This window comes from Panthera tigris, chromosome A2, assembly GCF_018350195.1.
Source record: "Panthera tigris isolate Pti1 chromosome A2, P.tigris_Pti1_mat1.1, whole genome shotgun sequence".
Classification (NCBI taxonomy): Eukaryota; Metazoa; Chordata; class Mammalia; order Carnivora; family Felidae; genus Panthera; species Panthera tigris.
In genome coordinates, this window is record NC_056661.1 from 118,114,904 (window position 1) to 118,135,538 (window position 20,635).

General features: G+C 41.9%; 1 protein-coding gene across 2 annotated transcripts in view; it reads right to left on the reverse strand.

Moving 5' to 3' along the window:
* Positions 1-4,166: 4,166 nt before the first annotated feature.
* HIBADH (3-hydroxyisobutyrate dehydrogenase) overlaps positions 4,167-20,635 on the reverse strand; it is a 109,642-nt gene continuing 93,173 nt past the window's right edge. For both annotated transcript variants that reach the window (XM_015535284.2, XM_042968788.1), the window contains exons 5-8: positions 19,696-19,829; positions 17,323-17,399; positions 9,800-9,956; positions 4,167-5,121 (exon numbers count right to left, since the gene is read on the reverse strand). In XM_015535284.2, coding sequence (XP_015390770.2) covers positions 4,963-5,121; positions 9,800-9,956; positions 17,323-17,399; positions 19,696-19,829 — 527 coding nt within the window. In that variant the 3' untranslated portion in view covers positions 4,167-4,962. The remainder of the gene's footprint in view (positions 5,122-9,799; positions 9,957-17,322; positions 17,400-19,695; positions 19,830-20,635) is intronic.

The following is a 20,635-nucleotide window of genomic DNA, read 5'->3' on the forward strand; positions in this document are numbered from 1 at the left end:
CCCAGGAACAGCTGGAATCTATTGAGACAGAAAGATTAGTGGTTGCCTCTGGCTGGAGGGTGCAGGGTGAGAACAGTCAATGACAGTAAATGGGCACAAGAAGAGTGGGCGGGGCGGTGATAGAAATGTTCTACAACTGGATTGTGGCAATGACTGTCCAACTCTGTAAGCTTACTGAAAGTCATCGAACTGTACATTTAAAACGAGCAAGTTCCATTGTATATAAATTATACCTCAGGAAAGCTGTTAAACAAACAAAAAAAGGAACAATTCCAAAGATACTCAAGTATCCTAGACAAGAACCAATGAGGGCCCGACATAGGCGCCAGAGGTATAGATAGACCTCACCGTGGAGAGCGGGTGGAGGGGACAGGGGAGTCAGGGATGGTTTCTGGGAACCTGGATGGGACAGGGACCCGGAGGAGAAGCAGGTCTGCTGGGTGGGAGAATGGGGGAGCGTAGGTCCCAATACACCAAGTTTGAGGTGCCTGTGGAACACACACCTGAGCAGAGTTTCTCAAACCCTGCATTATGGACATTTGGGGCGTATGTTGTGGGGGCTGTCCCGTGCACTGTGGACTGTTTAGCAGTGTCCCCGACATACGCCCGCCCGCTCAATGCCAGGAGCACCCCGCAGCCCCCACATGACAACCACACATACGCCTAGACATTGCCATACGTCCCCTCAGAGCAACCTTGCCCCAGTCGAGAACCACTAGGGAAGAGAGGCTGTAACTCGTGACTTTTTCTCCTTAGTTTTTCTTTTGCCTAGAGATGCAATTCACACACCATAAACCTCACCATTTAGAAGCATACGATTCAGTGGTTTTTAACACATTCACAAAGTCATGCAACCATGGCTATCTAATTCCAGAACGTTTTCATCACCCTAAGAAAGCAACTCCACGCAGAACAGCAGTCACTCCCTATTTCCCCCTCCCCCGTTAGTCCCTGGAAACCACTCATCTACTTTGGGTCTGGGGATCTGCCTGGTCTGCCATTCCCCGCAGAATCACACGGCCTGTGGCCCCCGGGTCTTGCTTCTTTCACCTGCCACGATGCTTTCGAGGTTCACCCAAGTTGTGGCCTGGGTCAGTACTCCATGCCTTTTGATGGCCACTCTTCCACGGCATGGATGTGCCACTCTGTTCGCGCAGTCATCAGGGGACATTTGGACCGTTCCTACTTTTTGGCTCTTACGAATAATGCCGCTACGAATATTCGTGTACAAGTTTCCATGCGGGCGCATTAACTTCGTTCCTCTCGAGTGTGTATGTATCTATCCTCAAGGATCGAGTGGAACCGCTGGATCCTGCGGAAACTTTGTGTTTACTTTCTCAAGGAACTGCCACACTCTTTTCCACCACTGTATGGTCCCGGCAGTCGCGTATGAGGGTTTTAACGTCTCCACGTGCTCGTCAACACTTGGGATTGTCCCTGACTCAGATTTTTTGCTTTCAAGTTTCCGAGTAAGCATTTACTATTCAGCTACGTTGTTTATGCCAATGTGATTTATTTTTACATTTCTTTGCGAAAGAGAGAGGCAGGGAGAGAGAATGAGAATCCCAAACAAACTCTGCGCTGTCGGCATAGAGCCCAACCCGGGGCTCCAACTGATGAACCATGAGATCATGACCTGAGTCAAAATCAAGGGTCAGTTGCTTAACTCAGCCACCCAGGGGCCCCTGTTTATGACAACTTTATAGGTGAGAAAACTTATGGTCAGAGGAGGGGGACTACAACGTGCTGAGAGGTGGGTAAGATCCTTTCCAGCACTAATGTTATTTTATGCTGAAAACTACAAAGGGGCGCCTGGGTGCCTCAGTCGGTTGAGTGTCTGACTTCGGCTCAAGTCATGGTCTCGCGGTTGGTGAGTTCGAGCCCCGCGTCGGGCTCTGTGCTGACAGCCCGGAGCCTGGAGCCTGCTTCGGATTCTGCATCTTCCTCTCTCTCTGCCCCTCCCCCACTCACTCACTCTCTCTCTCAAAAATATACATACATAAACGATAGCCCTTGGCAAGCATCCTTTCTTCCATGCACCCCTCCTTCTCCTTTACTGGACCATTCCACTTCCATCAGCATGATCCCATCGTATCTCCAATCTTAACGACACATCAATAAAATTTCCCTTGACCCCACATCCCTGCCAGTATCTATCCCATGTTTTTTCCTCCTAACAGCAAAACGTCTTGAGAGCTGTCTCTAGTCAACGCTTCCCATTCCCTCGTGTCCAATATCATTTCCAACGTGCCCCAGAACACCCGTCAGAGGCACTTATTTTGCCAAGGCAAATCACTAATTCTCAGCTCTTACATTTGCTACTCAGCTTCTCAGTAGCTTTTGATACAAATAATCATTCTTCCTTCCGACACAATCTGCATTTGGCTCCCACTGTCTTCTCACCTTACTGTTACCCCTCATCTCATTTGCTGGCTCTTTTTCCCAGCCACTGAAAGTGAGAGTAACACAGGGTGTGGTCTTGGACCTTTGCCTTTCCTCCCCCTGGGTGGCTTCCAGGCCACCTAGGAGTTTTTTTCTCCTAAACTTCCCACATCTCCCCCAGAGTAAATGGTAACGCCTGCCCTCCACTTTCCCCACCAACCTTGGATTCTTCCCTGACTCCTCCCTTTCTCTTTCACCCAATCCATTAGTTAGTGCATCTGTCTTTATGTTCAAATCTGACCATTTCTTTCCCGAGGAGACAGAAATTCTTCATTAACATCCTGGTCCCAGCCCTCACTGCTTCTCATCTGGATTATTACCATCCCCTCCTAACTGGTCTCCTTGCTTCCAGCCTCGCCCTACATTCTATTCTCCACACAGCAGCCACAGTGATCCCTTTTAAGGCTAGGTCAGACCACGTCGACCCTCTTAACAAAATCCCTAATGGGCTGTCCGTGACAGGATATTTGCAAAATGGCCACCGTAATGCCTTGGTGTCCACCCTCTTATGTCATCCCCTCCTACACGGACTCTGTGCTGGGCTATGTGACTTGCTTCGGCCAAGTGGGCAGTACAGCCACGAAGCAAGCAGAACCCAGCCAAGTGTCTGCTCATTGGTCTTGTCCTGCGTTGCCGCTGAGAGGCCTTCCACCGCCACGTGAAGAAGCTCAGATTAGCCTCCTGGACCCTGTGGAGAGAAGCCCCAACCGTGCCAGCTGTCCCAGCTGAGTGAGGCCAAACTAGACCCTCCAGCTCCAGAGGAGCCGGCCCAGGGGAGAAGAATAATATAACTGACCTGGAGAATCTTGGAAAATAATAAACATTTGTTATTTTGAGCCGCTGAATGTTGAGGTGGCAACGTATCATCAGTTAGCTTCCACTCTGGCTAAATGATACACAACCAATCCCACTTAGAATAAGAGCCAATGTCCTAACATGGCCCTACAAGATCTGGCCCCCCTCATCTTGGGACTTCACTTACAGCCTCCTTGTTTTTCCTCATATCTAGCATTTGTACTTTCTGCTCCCTGTTCCTGGAATGTTCTTTTCTCAGGTATCTGCGTGGCGTGTTCCCTCACTTCCTTCTCTCTGCTCAAATGCCAACCTGACCACCATAACAAAATACCCTGGGCACCTTCCATCCATCCCCCTTGTCCTGCTTTTTTTCCTTATTATTATCTGACATATGCAGTAAACATGTTATTTTTTTGTCTGTCACATCCCCTCACACACACACACACACACACACACACACACACACACACACACACAAGACACCAGAATCTATAGTCTACAAGGGCAAGACTTTGTCTATTCTGTTCGTCACCGTAGCCCCAGCACTTCTAATAGTGCCTGGGATGTTTTATCACCAGGAAACTGAGGGAAGTAGTTGTAGTTCTGCCAGATTTGGCACCTAGGTCTATCACCAAGAAGACTTCTAGGGGCTGTGGTGGGGAAAGTCTATACTGCGGCATATTCCATTTTGCTCAGGCTGGATTCCGATGGCACCCACAACCGAAAACTTTCGAATGAATGTCCGTTAAGGATTCAGATGAACAGCAGGAAGCTGGCTTGCCACTGGCCAATTCAGACTCGGTTCCTTTTGACCTCCCCTCCCTTCCTTTTCTTCCCACCCGTTCCCCCATCAGTCTGGAATACCAGTTTGTCAGATCATTTAATTGCTCGCCAAATGGCTGCGGAGACACGAAAACTCCAAGAAAGTATTATCAGCATAGAAATTTATTTGATTTCAAAATAATATGGTTATATTTAGAATAATGTAATAATTATCTAAAGCAAATATCATCATTGGCTCTGAAACAGTTCTAAAGATGTCATTCTTTTAAAGTCAAAAAATATGTAGTAAGAATGTAAAAGGAAGCAAAAATATAAAAAACAAGTTTGCTGAGTATTGGGAGTTGTAACAAGAAGGATACACAGTAAGATAATGTAACAGAGTCCAACTTACAAACATGCAGCAGGGAGTTCAGTTAGCTTTACCGACTCCCTGGAAAATAAATCAGTAACCTCAGCAACGCAAGAATACCACCACTTGGTTAACAGGACAAACTTCCCGAGGGACACAGGTAATAATTCACTATGCTTCCCCTTTTTCTAACTCCTTTCCCCACACCAATTTCTTTAAGATAGGTTTCATCCTGTTGACAATATTTGGTTTTATTTGTAAAGTGGGATAAATACTATCCTGATTGAAGTATGCAACGATTTAGTTGAAGATGCTCAGGAGTCAAACTTTTGAAAAAGGTCAATCAGCTAGTTAGCAGAGACCATCAGTGGCTTACAGGGAAAAAAAAAAAATGGAGAGAACACAGGTTTGCTAAATAGATAAAAAAAATAAGCAGTTAAAAATGGGTGAAAAATCCTAAGGTTTACTGGGACCTAGACAGTCAAAAGCAGACAGGTGACCTTTGATTAAGCCCATTTACTTGTGGAGTGAGCTATAAGGAGGCTCCAAGACGGAGGTCGGTTTCCAACAGTGTCCACGGCCAAAGGGCAAACTCAGAAGGTCTCCTCTTCTCGGAGAAACTGGAAGACGGACGAGAAGTCTTTCTTTGAGTAACCCTTTGCACACATCATCCTGTAGATCTGATGGGCTAGGCTGCCCAGAAGGATCGGGCTCTTTGTGTTGGTGGCGGAGTCTTGTGCCAGCCCCAGATCCTAAATCAAACAGGGGCAGGAAGGAACACATTGAGACTGGTAGCGAGGGCTCACTTTGCAAATGTGGCTCCTAATGCTTTGCTTTCAAAGCAGGAGGAACGAAGTCTGAAAAAAATAAGATACTTACAAACACTGTGGCGGGTTATACATATTTTTGTAAGTACTTTCACATAGGGCAAAACTGCTCTGGACAGAAACCTTAATTTCTGAGTTTCCTCCCCACTCCTCCACCCAGACCTGTTTAGACTGCGGACAAGGGTTACTAGATAAATGAGATCACACAGGGAAATGCTTTCTCAAATCTGCAGAAGCCTGTAAGCCTAAGGCAAGCCCCCCATCATGGAATCACCGAATATCCATGCAATCTCTTTATTCAACAAGTATTTAGCACGTCCCAAGCGCTAGTGACACAGGCATGATGAAACCAAGGCACTGTTCTTGTGACGCTCGGGGAAGACAGACAACAAATACTACAATTTCAGACAGGGACAAGGGCGATGAAGAAAAATAAAGCAGGGGAAGGGGCTGGGAAGTGGTGGACAGCAAGGGTGGAGTGGAAGGAAGAGAGTTCTGATAGAGGAAATGTTTAGGGAAGGCTTCTCTGAGGTGAAGACACTTGACCTATGATCTGAATGTCAGGGAGCAGTGGGTTCTTTGGAGAGCTGGGGGAACAGAGACGCAGGCAGACGGAACAGCAAGGTGCTGGGACACGGCTTGAATATTCGAGAAACAGCAAGCAGGCCAGTGAGGTTGAATGAGAGTAAGCAAGGGGGCTAGGGAGAGAAATGAGCCGGGCATGGGCACACGTAAAACACAGAAGCTTTAGTATGTTTAGGAAGGAGTTTGGGTTTTATTGTAAGTGCAATGGGACATCCACCCTCGTGACAACCCTTTAACATCTTGGCGAGCTAATGCTTCATCCTGAGAGCTTCAGAAAACTTTTAAATCTCCAGCCTCTTAAATATGTATGATGGTATAACTGCAAACATTATTTTGTGCTTATTTGTATAATTTTCACATGTAGACAATAGATCTGAAAAATCTGCTTAACCTTAAATTCTTCTATAGTTTCCTAAAAATAAAAAGCAAGCTGAATTGTGTCCTGCACAGTTAACAAACATACAGCTACACTATTGTTTATACCCAGACAAACCTCTCTGGTTGACATCATTTTGCAGCAAATCTGCAAGATACATTTATTTTCAAATGACAGAGAGAAAATCTACATAGACTGCATTTAACTTTTAACCTAGTTAACTGGAACACAAACTAGAACAGAAGAACTCAGAGTTAACATAACATACTAAAGAGAACACAGTACTATCGAGAAGAAAGGTCTAGAGTTTTTCAAAGGGGCAAGTACACACCCAAATAAAATCTGTCCAAACCAAAAATCAGAAAGTGAAATTGCTTTGGTGGCCACTACCTTAAAGGATGGACATTCTAAAAAATGAACAGTGCTTAGTCTCTGAAAACCTGAGAGGCTTCTGTACCTTGAAATGTTAGAAAAAGAAGGCATCCCTTGAAGCTGATAATGTATAATTTAAAATAAATAGATTTTCCACATCATTCATCAAATAAAATATTTATGAATCCATGAGCTAAGTGGGTAATTCAGGAAAAAATAACACAACAATGGCAATAAGGTTCAACGAGTTAACGGAGGACCAAGCTGTTATGTTTTATGAGGAAATGGGTATACTGAGGGAGTACCAAGAATCTTCGTGATTTTCCATGTGCTGTTCTGTAGCGGCCATCACAAGTAGACATCTAGGTTGGAGAGTTCAGAAGAATGATCTAGTTTTCATATTGACTATGTTCTGATTATATACACACAACATATTAGAATTTTATGATGTTAAGACCTAGAAATAAATGCACAAGCCTCTACTTCAATGACATCCCCTAGCACGATAAAATTTAATGGCAATTGAACAAAACCTCTCTTAGCAGCTAAGCCTTGATCTGTCCAAGCAGAATCACAATGCTAAGACTGCTTTAATCAACGCAGCATCGATGGGGAGTTCTTTAATCTCCATCAGTTTCTCTACACAAACCTAATTAGCTATGGTGTGTTTTTGTTAACAGCAATCTGAGGTGATGAAAGATTTGTTTAAGTTCCTTTCTAAGTACTCTCATTCCAAGCAAAATTAAGAAGTCTTCCTCTTTGTAAGGGAGATCACAACTGCATTTCACTGAGGGAAGGACACCGGTAACACCCATATGTTTGACTCCTGCACTGTCTCACACTGTTAGTTGAAAACACTGTCATTCATGATCAAGAAAATCATCTGATCTATTTTTGAAGTTCACTTATTTAATTTTGAGAGAGAGTGAGAGAGAGAGAAAAAGCACGAGCGGGGGAAGGGCGGAGAGAGAGGTGAGAGAGAGAATCCCAATCCCACTGTCAGTGCAGAGCCTGACATGGGGCTTGAACTCACCAACCGTGAGATCATGTCCTGAGCTGAAGTTGGATGCTCAACCGACTGAGCCATCCAGGCGTCCCAAGAAAATCATGTCAAAGGAAGGACTCTGACAGTGGGCAGGGCCACTGCAGAAAATGGCTAAAGCACAGGTGTACCACAGAGTGAAGGACAGCTAGGGCGGAGTCCCCAGACAAAGCCAGCACTACAAAAAGACAAATTCATCTGATCCTTTTGATCAGAAGCCTCCTACTTCTTATTACACTCTACTTGTTAGCCACTTCCTCTGTTTGAGCCATTAGCCGTATTAGTGGAACCGAATAAGCTAACAGCTCACAACCCACTTCACACAGACACAGAATGGAAACTGAGCATAAATGCGATTCTTTCATGATTCCGTGTGCCCTAATAAATCACCTGCGGCTTCGATGAAAACAGTACACTTAAGGAGCTACTTCCTGTTTCTAGCAACAGCCACACAGCACAATTACAAAATCCTAAATTATATGCAAACCTAAATACAGGATACGGATTCGCATAAAAATAAATATTTTCTTAAACGAAACAGGAGGAGAAATCAAACTGCAAAATAAGAAATGTAGTTTCAAACACTGCTTTATCCAATAAATATTTAACGTGTGCTGGCAATACGCCAGGTACTGTGCCCGAAGCTGGGATGGAGGAGGGGCAAGGACAAACGATGCAGGCCAGAGGGAATAGCGTGCGTGGAGGTTTGCAAGTAAGAGACAACGAGGGGCGCCTGGGTGGCTCAGTCGGTTGAGCGTCTGACTTCAGCTCAGGTCATGATCTCACGCTCCGTGAGTTCGAGCCCCGCGTCGGGCTCTGTGCTGATAACTCAGAGCCTGGAGCCCTCTTCAGATTCTGTGTCTCTCCCTCTCTCTGCCCCTCCCCTGCTCATGCTCTGTCTCTCTCTGTCTCAAAAATAAATAAATAAAAATTAAAAAAAAAAAAAAGAGACAACAACGGGCAGAAATGAGTTCACTATGGTGGAAGCAAAAGATGAGCTGGGAAGGCTGAAACGAGCTGGTGGGACGAGCAAAGGCCAAATCATGGAGGGCTTCGTGAGACAACTTGCAGAGACAGGCTTTAAACTACAAGTAACAGGAAACGGTGAAAGAGACTTAGTAGGGGAAATGGCACACTCCGGTTTCTACGTGTCCAGAAGCCCGCTCCCTCCCCCGGGGGTAGAAAATGAACCGGAGAGGATTATGAAAGGATAGGACACCAGTTAAGGACTGATTTGGTATGATCCAAGGGAGGCTCAGCCAATGTACTGGTCGTGGCAGAGAAGGGAAATGCATGAATTCAAGGCACAGTCAAGAAGTAGAATGGACAGGGGCGCCTGGGTGGCTCAGTCGGTTAAGCGTCCGACTTCGGCTCAGGTCACGATCTCGCGGTCCGTGAGTTCGAGCCCCGCGTCGGGCTCTGGGCTGATGGCTCAGAGCCTGGAGCCTGTTTCCGATTCTGTGTCTCCCTCTCTCTCTGCCCCTCCCCCGTTCATGCTCTGTCTCTCTCTGTCTCAAAAATAAATAAACGTTAAAAAAAAAAAAATTAAAAAAAAAAAGAAGTAGAATGGACAGAACGCCATGGGGAATGAAGGAAAGTAAACTGAGTATGGTGTCCAGGTGTATGTTTTTATTACTTTTGTAATCAGGAAAAAAGTCAACTATGGGGGCAGAGTGGGATGGGAAATAGCTCAAAGTCTGTTCCTCTTCACAGTATTTTCTAAAGTTGAGATCACAAATAGGAGGAGGCCAACAATTTGCTTTTCAGATGACTTTGCGCGTAAGTACGTACATATTCTTAAAGTGGGAAGGCGTATTTAGAAATCTAGTATCGTGAGAAAGATATTCTCTTCTTCTGTGATAGGTGTACCCAATGTCAATGTATTATCCAGAAAATTCTTACTGCTTCCATTCTAAGGACTTGGTAAAATAACGAAAATTTCTATGAAGAACAAAATCTCGCCCATCTCACAGTACAAACAAACCCAAGCACAAAATAAAACTCCCAGCCTATTCTTCTCATCTGAAAGGGCAGGAATATAAACGAACAAAATAAGGATTTTTATCTAAGCTAAGTTTTAACTCACTTCCAATGAGTAAGTGAATCGCTATTTTAGTAACCTTGCCGTCTAGGGTAGACATATGCTTTGTTAAAGGGGAGTGGGGGATTAGGCCATTAAACATCTGTTCCCCTCTGTCTTGGGGAGGGAGTCTCTGCATTTACCATACCTTGGCCATGAGTGTTGCTCCAAATCCACCCTGATAGTTATTAGCCGACGGCACTCCATCCATCACCCCGGGTACAGGATTGTAAGTGTCACTTGACCAACACCGTCCTGAGCTCATGTTTAGGATTTTAGCCAATAGTTTTGGGTCAAGCCCTAACCTGTCAAAGGTCAAAGAAAAGCAGTGTTAAATGTCAAAATGTACAAGTCATGCGTGACTTATTTACGTATGAGGATGCTCTATCTTCCTTCTCCATTTATTGTATGTCTTCAAAAATCAAAGCAGATTGATGAGGGCAAAGAACCCAGTCTTAAATTATAGGGTATTAAAAGCTCGTGATGAAACACTTCTGAGCCAGGACATTCTGCACTGGGAGAAAATCCCCTGTGCTATATGCTACTTTTAAGAAATAACACGTAATTGTGTAGTTGTTGGTTTATCACACACATGGGTTTTCTAGTCTTTTGGATATCGTTGCATTTATGTGTCACATAAGAACCTTAAACCAATATGATAATCTAAATTCTACATTCTTTACTCACAAATGATATATTTCAGAAAGAAATATTGACAGATAAACCATGCATCATGGAAGTCCGTGTGGATGCATTTATATGTATGTTTATTCTTTTAGCTTTTATGAGAATGAATACAAGAGATGAGCCACGAGCAGTAAAAGGAGCTTAAGAGAAGTTATCATTATAAAAGAAGACATTTCTTGCTGCAAACTTTTCCTTATTTATTAAATCTTCATTAGACGATCTTGCTTATGAAGCAAGTCTGCACAGAGCTGTGACATATGCTATCTATTCAGAGACATGCATTATAGTTCTGGGTCAACTGCTGATAAGGTTACTGATCCTGATAAAACAAAGCTTGCCCAAGCGGAAACATCATTTGTTCTATCACTGAGCTGAGGGCATCAACGGCTGTGCAGTGTGGACCCAGAAAAAAAATAGAATCAAAATGCTATATTATTTTGATTCTGAGAATCTGAATGCAGTTTGGGAAGCACAGCTTGGCTAAGCTTCACTGAATCAAGTTTCAAATAAAACTTTCTACCCAGCAACTGACTGGTTTCTTTCATACAAAGAGACATTATAAAATAATCGCCATAAAAGCTTTCTGCTTTTCCTTAGAACCAATCTCTTCCAGAAAAGAAAAAAAAAAAAAAAAAACAACTGAAAAGAGACACGTATCAGTGTGAAACAAATTGTGCATTTTGCCTTGCTTAAGCTCTTGTTTCCTCTGTGTCTGTTTATTTCCCAATGTGAGTATCATGACCCAGTACACATTTTTCCAGTACTGGAGTAGGGGGCTAAGGCTGACAGCCAGTGTATGTCTGGACATCGCACATAATACAACTGTTACGTAATCAGGTTTTCAAGAAGTAGGTGTGGTGCGAGGAATATATATGGCATGCCACATGTGTGAAATCAAGTGGTGGACCATGTTACAATGGGGAGTTTTCTTAAGGATTATAACAGACAGAGAAGATTCACTCTAATCGGCTGTCATACATTCCGTTCAATGGTAGACTGCCCGAAAGAAATCCAACAGTTTCATTCATTCCTTTACAAAATTCCAAGCTTGTTACAGGTGTAGTTTGTTACTGATGCTTTCTTTCCACTTTTAAATAAAAAGAGGCTATCAGTATGCTGTTAGAGCAGATGACTTGGGAAAGAGAAAGCCAATGTGCATACGATGAAAAGTAAAAATCACACATTAACAATTAATCTGCTATAACTGCAAATATATTCCCTAAGCACAAAGGTTCAAGAACGTCTATGTCTAATGTGCTCCATGAGTAGGGAATATTTTTAGGACCCCAAAATAACGCTCTTCCCTTCCATTTGAAATATAATTCAAGGGCTTCTGAATTTAGATTTTTCTTTTACAATGGTTCATCGCATTTAAAGCAGCTGAGTTACTGTTCTCTTTATAACCTACCTGGTTATACTCAAGAGAACCTCACAACAGCCTTTACTGCTAAAGCGGTTCATGCTCTATGTACAGTACTCACCAAAATGGCGGGCAAAGCTTATTATCCTTTGTAAAACCCTACATTTCATTTTTCTTGAGTGTTCAAGGAAAAATACTGGCACTGATTTATGGAACCCTGTTTGGTGAACATATTACTATTTAGAAGCATCCTGAGGGGCACGCAAAAAAGCGAGGTGGCAGTTGTTACGTGCTCACTTTTCAAATCTGATGCTTCCCCGCTGTGCTGACTCCCCTTTAGGAGATGGCTACTCCCTCACCACTTTTCCTCTCCCGACTCCCCACCCTACGGCAAAGTGTATCATTAAAAAGAGCAAGTTAGAAGTGTTTTGCATTTCATCTTTCTGAGGATTCTTTCACTGGCACATATATAACTGACAGTTAAAATTAGACATAATATTAAAATCAGTTACTGAAGTCCTCTGTCTTCCACTGTGCCTAAGGCTTGTAATGGTCTGAAACCAGCTAGAATACACAGTAATTGTCATTCAGAGAGTCTATCCTAGAACGTCATGCTTCACTGGAGAAGACTGAGTTTCCATTTGAAATCAACAAATTAATCCAAGACAGGTATCTGAAAGGGCAAGTTTAATAGGAAGCAGCTACTGGGCTCTCAACCATGATAAAATGTTATTGCTGTTTCCCTGTAAATTGGCTGGGAACATATGATACTTTCTGCATAAGAGCCCCATTGCTGTTCAGGAGATATACAGCTCAAGCCATCAAAAGGATGACAGTCTGTCAGTCCCCATAATAACTTGCCACTGGATGTGGTTCGAGAGTGTGCGCGTGCATGCATGTGGCTTTACAATTGCTGGAATGTTCTCTGATATAAACAGAGAATGAATTCATTGCTCTGACCGCATATATAATGCAACTCAAATAAACGTCACTGTGTCAAATCTACTCACCTTTAAAACACAAGAATTTTAAATGAACTTTTGAGAGAAGTAAAAATGATGCATACACCGTGAAAAAAATTAAACAGAATCCAAATGTTTGCCTTCACTGTAACCAAGGCTGTTAAGGGCCAAAAAAGTTTTTTCACTTTATATTCTATAGAAGTATCTATACTGTCTTTTGTACGTAAGAACAAAGCAGATTATGTCACTAAACTGAGATGTTTGTATCACAGGATGTGAAAATGAAATACCTAAGACTACGTCACTTTTTTTTAAGTTTATTTATTTTTGAGAGAGTGCGCACACGAGCAGGGGAGGAGCAGAAAGAGGGAGAAAAAGAATCCCAAGCAGGCCCCACACTGCCAGCGCAGAGCCCAATGCGGGGCTTGAACTCATGAACCTGTTTGTGAGCCGGGATCAAGAGCTGGATGCTTAACTGACTGAGCCACCCAGGTGCCCTAAGACTATGTCAGTTTTAACAGACCGTCCACTTATTCATCAATGTTTAACAGATTTGCCACGCGCAGGTGCTGTGCCTGGAGCCAAGGAGACATAGTAAAAATCTAAGAAAAGGCTGTGCCTGCCATCCAGGAATGAGCCACTTAAGACAGACAGACAGACAGACACACACACACACGCACACACACACACACACACACACACACACACACGTTAACTTTTACCTGAGGCAGGAGAACTGCCTCCCTCCCCCTTCTTGCCCCTTTATCCATTTGACAAGTCTTCACTGAGTGCCTACTATGTGCTAGGTATGTTCTTAAGACACAGCAATGAGCAGACAAAGCCAATCCCCTTCAGGGAGCTTGCATTCTAGTTGGGGAGACAGGCAATAGACAAACACATACATACACACGCCGCTGATGAGAAGTGTTACAAAGAAACCACTTTTAACGTTACAATTCAATTCAAGTACTAACCACCGCCACCATCAATAACTACCACGCTGAGCCTGTACAATGTGCCGGGAACTGTTTTAAAAGATTTACACAGATTAACTCATTTCGTTTTCACAAAAAACTCTGTGGACAGATACTATTATTTTTGTCATGTTATAGACGAGAAAAACTTAAGTCTATGGCAGAGCTACGACACCAAACTCCCACCACGCTGAGTCTCACTGGATCACGTGGGTGGGCAACTTAACAGTCAATAAGCCAATATGACAGTGCTTTACCAATCTAGTAAGAAATTTGGTCAGGGCGCCTGGGTAAGCATCCGGCTCTCGATTTTGGCTCAGGTCACGATCTCGTGGTTTGTGGGTTCGAACCCTGCACTGGGCTCTGGACTGACAGCACGGAGCCTGCGTGGAATTCTCTCTTTCCTCTCTGTCCTTCTCCCTGACACACATGTGTGTGCTTTCTCTCGAAATAAATAAATAAACTTAAAAAAAAAAAAAAAAGAAATGTGGTCAAATTCTTATTATAAACCTTCTGCCACTTGTTATCTATCGCATATGTATTAGGGTTTACATCATCTATTCCATATGTATTAAGTTTACATCTATTGCATATGTATTAGGTTTACAGCTAAGGGGACTCAAGTCATCACCTAAATGAAAACGCACCACCGTCTAAGGGCAGTAGCCAAGGAACTAAAATGACACTTGTGGGAAAGTTCTCATCTTGAACAGCCTGCCAGAAAAGTTCAACTGTCCGGAGTTTCTTTTAAGGTGGAAGAAGACAAGATGGTCGTTGCTAGGGGCCTAGGTGCTGACTGGTGATGCAAATGACCTGTTACAACCACCAGTACTGAAGAAAAAGACAAGACAATTCCCAGTGGAGCAAAATTTTATGAAAACTAAACAACAAAGCTTCCACTATCAGCACCATTCCTTTGTGACACACGGGAGCAAAACATCTCTAATGGAAGCAGGACACCTTCGGTGCCAATAAAACTATGTTCTGAGTCCTAATTAGAACCCAATTAGAAGGTACAAAGGTCTAATAAAAAAAGAATTTCAAAAATATGTTGTATACCCATATTCTTTATGTTTTACTTTTTTTTTGTAGCATTTAAAATTTCCCTTATATCCATCTTTACTGTAAAAGAGCATAGGGTCAATAAGAGTTCTAAACTGTATGATTTTATTCTTCTATTTTTTAAAAAAACGGGAAACACTGTTCTAGAAAAAACACTGACTTATGAGAATGAAATTAATCAGAAATGATCACTTCATAGGAACAGGTGACTCTATTTGTAAATGTTGACATTAATGCTTTAAAAAAAATTCACTTCAGAGCGAACAGAATATAAATGTGGCTGAGCCACTTTGATGCTGTACTACTTTGTGGGAATTTACTACTTGGGAATTTATGCTTGCTGATGCCAATTTTCTCTTTCACCTTGCAAAGCTCAATAAATCGTGGTCGCTCTCTATACTCTATTAGAGAACAATCCTGTCACTTTAAACCATGTCTGTAAACCATGGAGAAAAGACAATAGCAGAGGCAATCATTTTTAGGACTTTCAAGCCACTGAGAATCTTTGTCGAGATAAAGTAATAAAATCCTAATGTTATGAAAATAAGCAATTCATTAGTATAATCTGAAGCGCCAGAAAGTTATAAATGATTACAAGTTAAGTAAAATTAGGGAGTTCCTACTCTGGGTTCATTTTTCATATATGATATATGCAAATATTATATATGTGATAGCAATATACGTATGTAGAGTTTCAGAAAAATTAAACATTTAAAGTTTCATCTTTCTAAACATTATTTTTATCATAGTGGATCAAGACCAATAATAAGGGAAGTTATTGCTTTTCCTCTTAACATTTCTATTTGGAATTCTATCACTTTTCATCTTCTGTTTGATCACAAACTCTCGGTAGTAGTCAATGTACGTATTTCATTGTATATATTTTATTCCATTCACTTGATTCAAGTGACTTTCATACTATTCTTTATTAGCTGGTGTTTGGAGTTAGACTTCTATCAGCACTAACCACACAAAAAGTTCATTTTAGAATAGCAAATGATCATCTGGTAGGAGGTTTGCTAGGAAAATTAGCTGAGGAAGGCCAGAGGATACATCGCTAGGCCTAAGGAATATCTCAAACCAGTGACGCTCAGAGTAAGAAGCAGGATATAAAACAAACTAGCAAAGATGAAGAGGGAAATTTCAGTAGAACATAGCCTAGATTATCTAGGCTTTTGCTTTTCTGTTTTTATTATTATTCATTTATATCCAGAAGAATGAAGATAAAATTCTAAAGATGCATATGCACACTAATGCTCCCATCCTATTGTCAACACCAATTAATTTTGTATGCCATTTTGGCTCCAGAAATTTACATCTTCCTCTTCCGTGAAATTCGTCCAGAGGATGGACATGAAAACGAGTCACTAGTAACAAGTTTTTCATTTATGATTAAGTGACCCATAGCCTAAAACTGGCTACAGTACAGACATACCACTCTGAACAGCTCCCTGTATACTACCAGTTTTATTAAGGCTTTGTACAGATATGCCTTAGCATCTTACAGACATTCAATTTTAAAATGTAAATGGTACAGGATATTGATAAACCAATTAGCACTGATGCAAAGCAAATTCCTCTTTTATCTCAATTACAACATGACAACTTAATAGGTCAAGATAGTTTAACATCTGAGACAAGGGCAATTCAATAAACAACAGCATCTTGATATGGTAATTAAGAGGAAATGTGAATCCATTACTGTGTTTTAAAACATATCTCAAGTACTTTGGCTCTTTTACTGCTTTTATCAAAAGCTGTGAGATGAAACACTACTCTGATTTGTGATATCCCTGGTAAGCAGTTTGGGGAAATGTGAAGAAAACACCTGAATAAAGCATCTTGCTAATTGAGCATTTTCTAAAGTAAGAAATGTATATTTATTATATTCATGAAATACCGAACATTCAAACAATTAATTAGGTGATTAATCATATGTAACATTCCTAACCCAAAAGATTAAAGGCTAAACTTAAGACATTAACCTTAAGCATTCTAAAAGATGATCCTTATCATAGGAGAAACAAAACTCCTGCATCACTTTCAGCAGAGTATGGATGCATTTTATTTTAATGGAAAGACATATCCTTAATGTAAAGTAACAAAACCACAAGCCAGTTAAAATGAAAGAGTTATGTACATGAGTTGCAGCTTTATGAATGCCATCCAGTTTATCCCAAGACTAAACAACCAAGAGCCCTTGTAGTGAACAGACACATAAAACCAGTCATGTGGTAGCAGAACACTTGAATTCGCCATACATTCAAACGGCGTTTTACAAAAATTTGTCCTACACTGCCGAAGTATGTTTAAATTTTACAGTAAAAGTGCTTCTTGCATTTCAATACAACAGAAGAAATGGAGCTCCCGTATAAAAAGGATAATGTAACTTCGAATATACAGCACAACACATTTTATGGCTATGGCAAAGAATATTCATGCTCTCCAGGGCCCAGTGGTCGTCAAATAAGCAAAGTCTATTAAAGTTCAATAATGAAGTACTTTCAAAATGTTCCCAGATCAACTCGTTCATCTCTCACGGACCCTTTTTTTTTTTCAACATCAGAAAATCAAATAGAAAAGCTCATAAAAATTGTTAGTACATGAAAATATATATTCGACAAACCTGATTCCAAGATTCATAGCTTCAGCAGTCCCAATCATACTAATGGCTAACAGCATGTTGTTGCAGATCTTTGCAGCCTGAAAATAAATGGAGTACATATTAAATATCTTTATTTTCAAGCTGTAACTCACGGGAAGTTGTTCTTCACCCACCCCACAGGCCTCTTTCTAGAAGAGTGTGTAACTACTGATTCTCTCAAATGGGGAAAGGAACATGGTGCTGCATGCCTCCTCCTGAGTCTGCCAGGCTATCTGGGAGCAGACTGGGGAGTCTCTTCCACTGGGTAAGAAACCTACAGTGGTGCCTGAGCTCCTCCTGTGGGCACAGTCTACAGGGAATACTGACCTGTGTGGCATGACTGCTTTTTCCCCCCAGTTTCACCGAGGTATATTTGACCTACAGCACTGTATAACTTTGGGCCGTACAGCACAATGATCTGACTTACCCATATCATGCAATAATTATTGTAAGTTTAGTTAAAATCCATCATTCCATATAGATACCAAAATATATACGTTTATTCCTTGTGATGAGAATTCTTAGGATTTGCTCTCTTAACAGCTTTCATATACATCATATGGCAGTGTTAGCTCCGGTCATCATGTTGTACATAACATCTCTAACATGCCTACTCTTCATAGAATGGTGCTTACATTCTAACTGGGGCAATGGAGTAACACACTGAAGATAAACGCAACAAATAAACAAAAACAATTAAGTGGAAAACTGTACGGCCCTAAGACAGAGACAGTGAGAATTCAGAGAAACAAGATCACTGAGGAGAGGAAGTAGAACCTGAAACCACCTCTTGGAAGGCCAGGCAGGAATTTAAATAGGCAAGAGGGAGAAAGGAGAGCATAGGAAAAGGTAAATACGTAAGAGGGATTAAATATATCAGAGCATGGGAGAACAGTAAGAAAACTGACTCATGCGCCTATGTTTTAAGGAATGGTAAGAAATGTGGTAGTTAAGACTGGGGTAGGAGCTATGAAAGCTAGGGTGGAGAGTTCAAATTTGACACGGCCGGAAACAGGCATCTCTTCCAAGTTTCAGAGTTGGGAAGTGTATGATGATGCAAATATCTTGATGGAGTTGGTTTTGGTTACAGTGTTGGCAGAGCGGCAAACCTGGCATCCAGGCTTTCTAGCAGCACGCAAGGTAGGAGACAACGGGAGAAGACTGGATCAGGTAACGTGAGGAATGGACAAGACTGCCAACAAGGAGAGACAGTGAAGCAAAAATCAGTAGAACTGGAGGCTGGATAAGAGAATGGAGACAATAGGTATATCTGAGACAATACTAAAGTCTCGAATAAGATAAAGAGGGTGCCAGCGACCAGGACCAAGCATTAAGAGGAGGGGAGATGGAGGGAGAGTGTGTGTGGTGGTGGTGGTAGGGGGATAACTAGTTTGATTTCTGAGTTCAGGGTTGCCATTCACCTCTATCTGATTAAAGAGTTGATATATTTCTAAATGAAAATATTTGCTTTTCTTTAAAAAAAAAAATTAACATTTATTCAGTTTTGAGAGACAGAGAGAGACAGAGCAGGAGCAGGGGAGGGGCAGAGAGAGAGGGAGACACAGAATTGGAAGCAGGCTCCAGGCTCTGAGCTGTCAGCACAGAGCCTGACACAGGGCTGGAACCCACAGACCGTGAGATCATAACCTGAGCCAAAGTCAGACACTTAACCAACTGAGCCACCCAGGTGCCCCGAAAATTATTCGCTTTTCAAGAAAAAGATAAAAGTGCACAGATTACTTCTTCCTGACTATATTACAAACAGAGCTGCAGTACATAATTAGATGGAGGAAAACAGCAACTGAGACACCATGAGCACTTCCTATAGAAGCACTTTTTTTTTTCTTTAATTTTTTTTTTTTTAACGTTTATTTATTTTTGAGACAGAGAGAGACAGAGCATGAACCGGGGAGGGTCAGAGAGAGGGAGACACAGAATCTGAAACAGGCTCCAGGCTCTGAGCTGTCAGCACAGAGCCCGACGCGGGGCTCGAACTCAGGGACGGCAAGATCATGACCCGAGCCGAAGTCGGCCGCTTAACCGACTGAGCCACCCAGGCGCCCCTGGAAGCACTTTTAAGGATGATTTGCGTGGTTAGTAGGATGATGAAATTTGAATGTGAATGATGAAATTTTCAGTATCTTTTTTAATAAGTTAATTGGCTGATGTCGGCTTAATTCCAGCAGGAATGATGGAAAACTAATTTATTCCAAATTAATTTAAGAAAATCTGAGCAAACAAAGAATCCACAGATTGAACAGAGTGGGGTTGGAATAATAGTATGGTCAGGAAAGACAAATGTACCTTAGCCAATTTTATATCATCAAGTCAGGGTCATTAATGTGAAAATGTTACCTGCCCGGTCCCAACAGCTCCACAATACACCACATTGGAGCCCATGCACCCCAGCAACTCCTGGGCAGCAGCAAATTCATCTTCGACTCCTCCCACCATAAATGTGAGGTTCCTAGACCGAGCAGCTCCCACACCTGAATAGTTTGGGGGTAAAGGGACAGAACAAAAGGAGACATTTCTTCAAGTGTTTAGGTAGATAGTAAAATTAGAGAAAAGCCCCAAAACAAATGAAAACACCTTGCCTCCAAACTGTATTTATGTCAGGCGTATATAAGATACCCTAAATCTCTCCTGGAATGTGTGTGTGCATGTGTGCATGTGTGTGTGTGTGTGTGTGTGTGTGTGTGTATGTATATATACCATATACATATACATATTTTTTTTTAAGTAAGCTCTACAGCGAATGTGGGGCTTTGACTCATGACCCTGAGGTCATGAGTTGCATGTTCTACTGGCCGAGCTAGCCCCTCTCCTGGAATATTTTAAAAATCAAGTATTGTGGAGTTTAATAATAACCCAAAAGAACACACAGATTCAAACTCTTATTCTCAATTCATCTCAAATATCTGGCATAATCATAGCACGAGACATATGGTAATTTGAAATGTGCATTTTATTATTCACATGCATCTTTTATTCTTTTTTTTACAAGAAAATTATTTTTCTTTTTCTTTTTTTTATTATGAAATTTATTGTCAAATTGGTTTCCATACAACACCCAGTGCTCATCCCAACAGGTGCCTTCCTCAATACCCATCACCCACCCCCCCCCCACCCTCCCAGCCCCCATAAACTCTCAGTTTGTTCTCAGTTTTTAGGAGTCTCTTATGTTTTGGCTCCCTCCCTCTCTAACCATTTTTTTTTTCTTCCCCTCACCCATGGTTTTCTGTTAAGTTTCTCAGGATCCACACAGGAGTGAAAACATATGGAATCTGTCCTT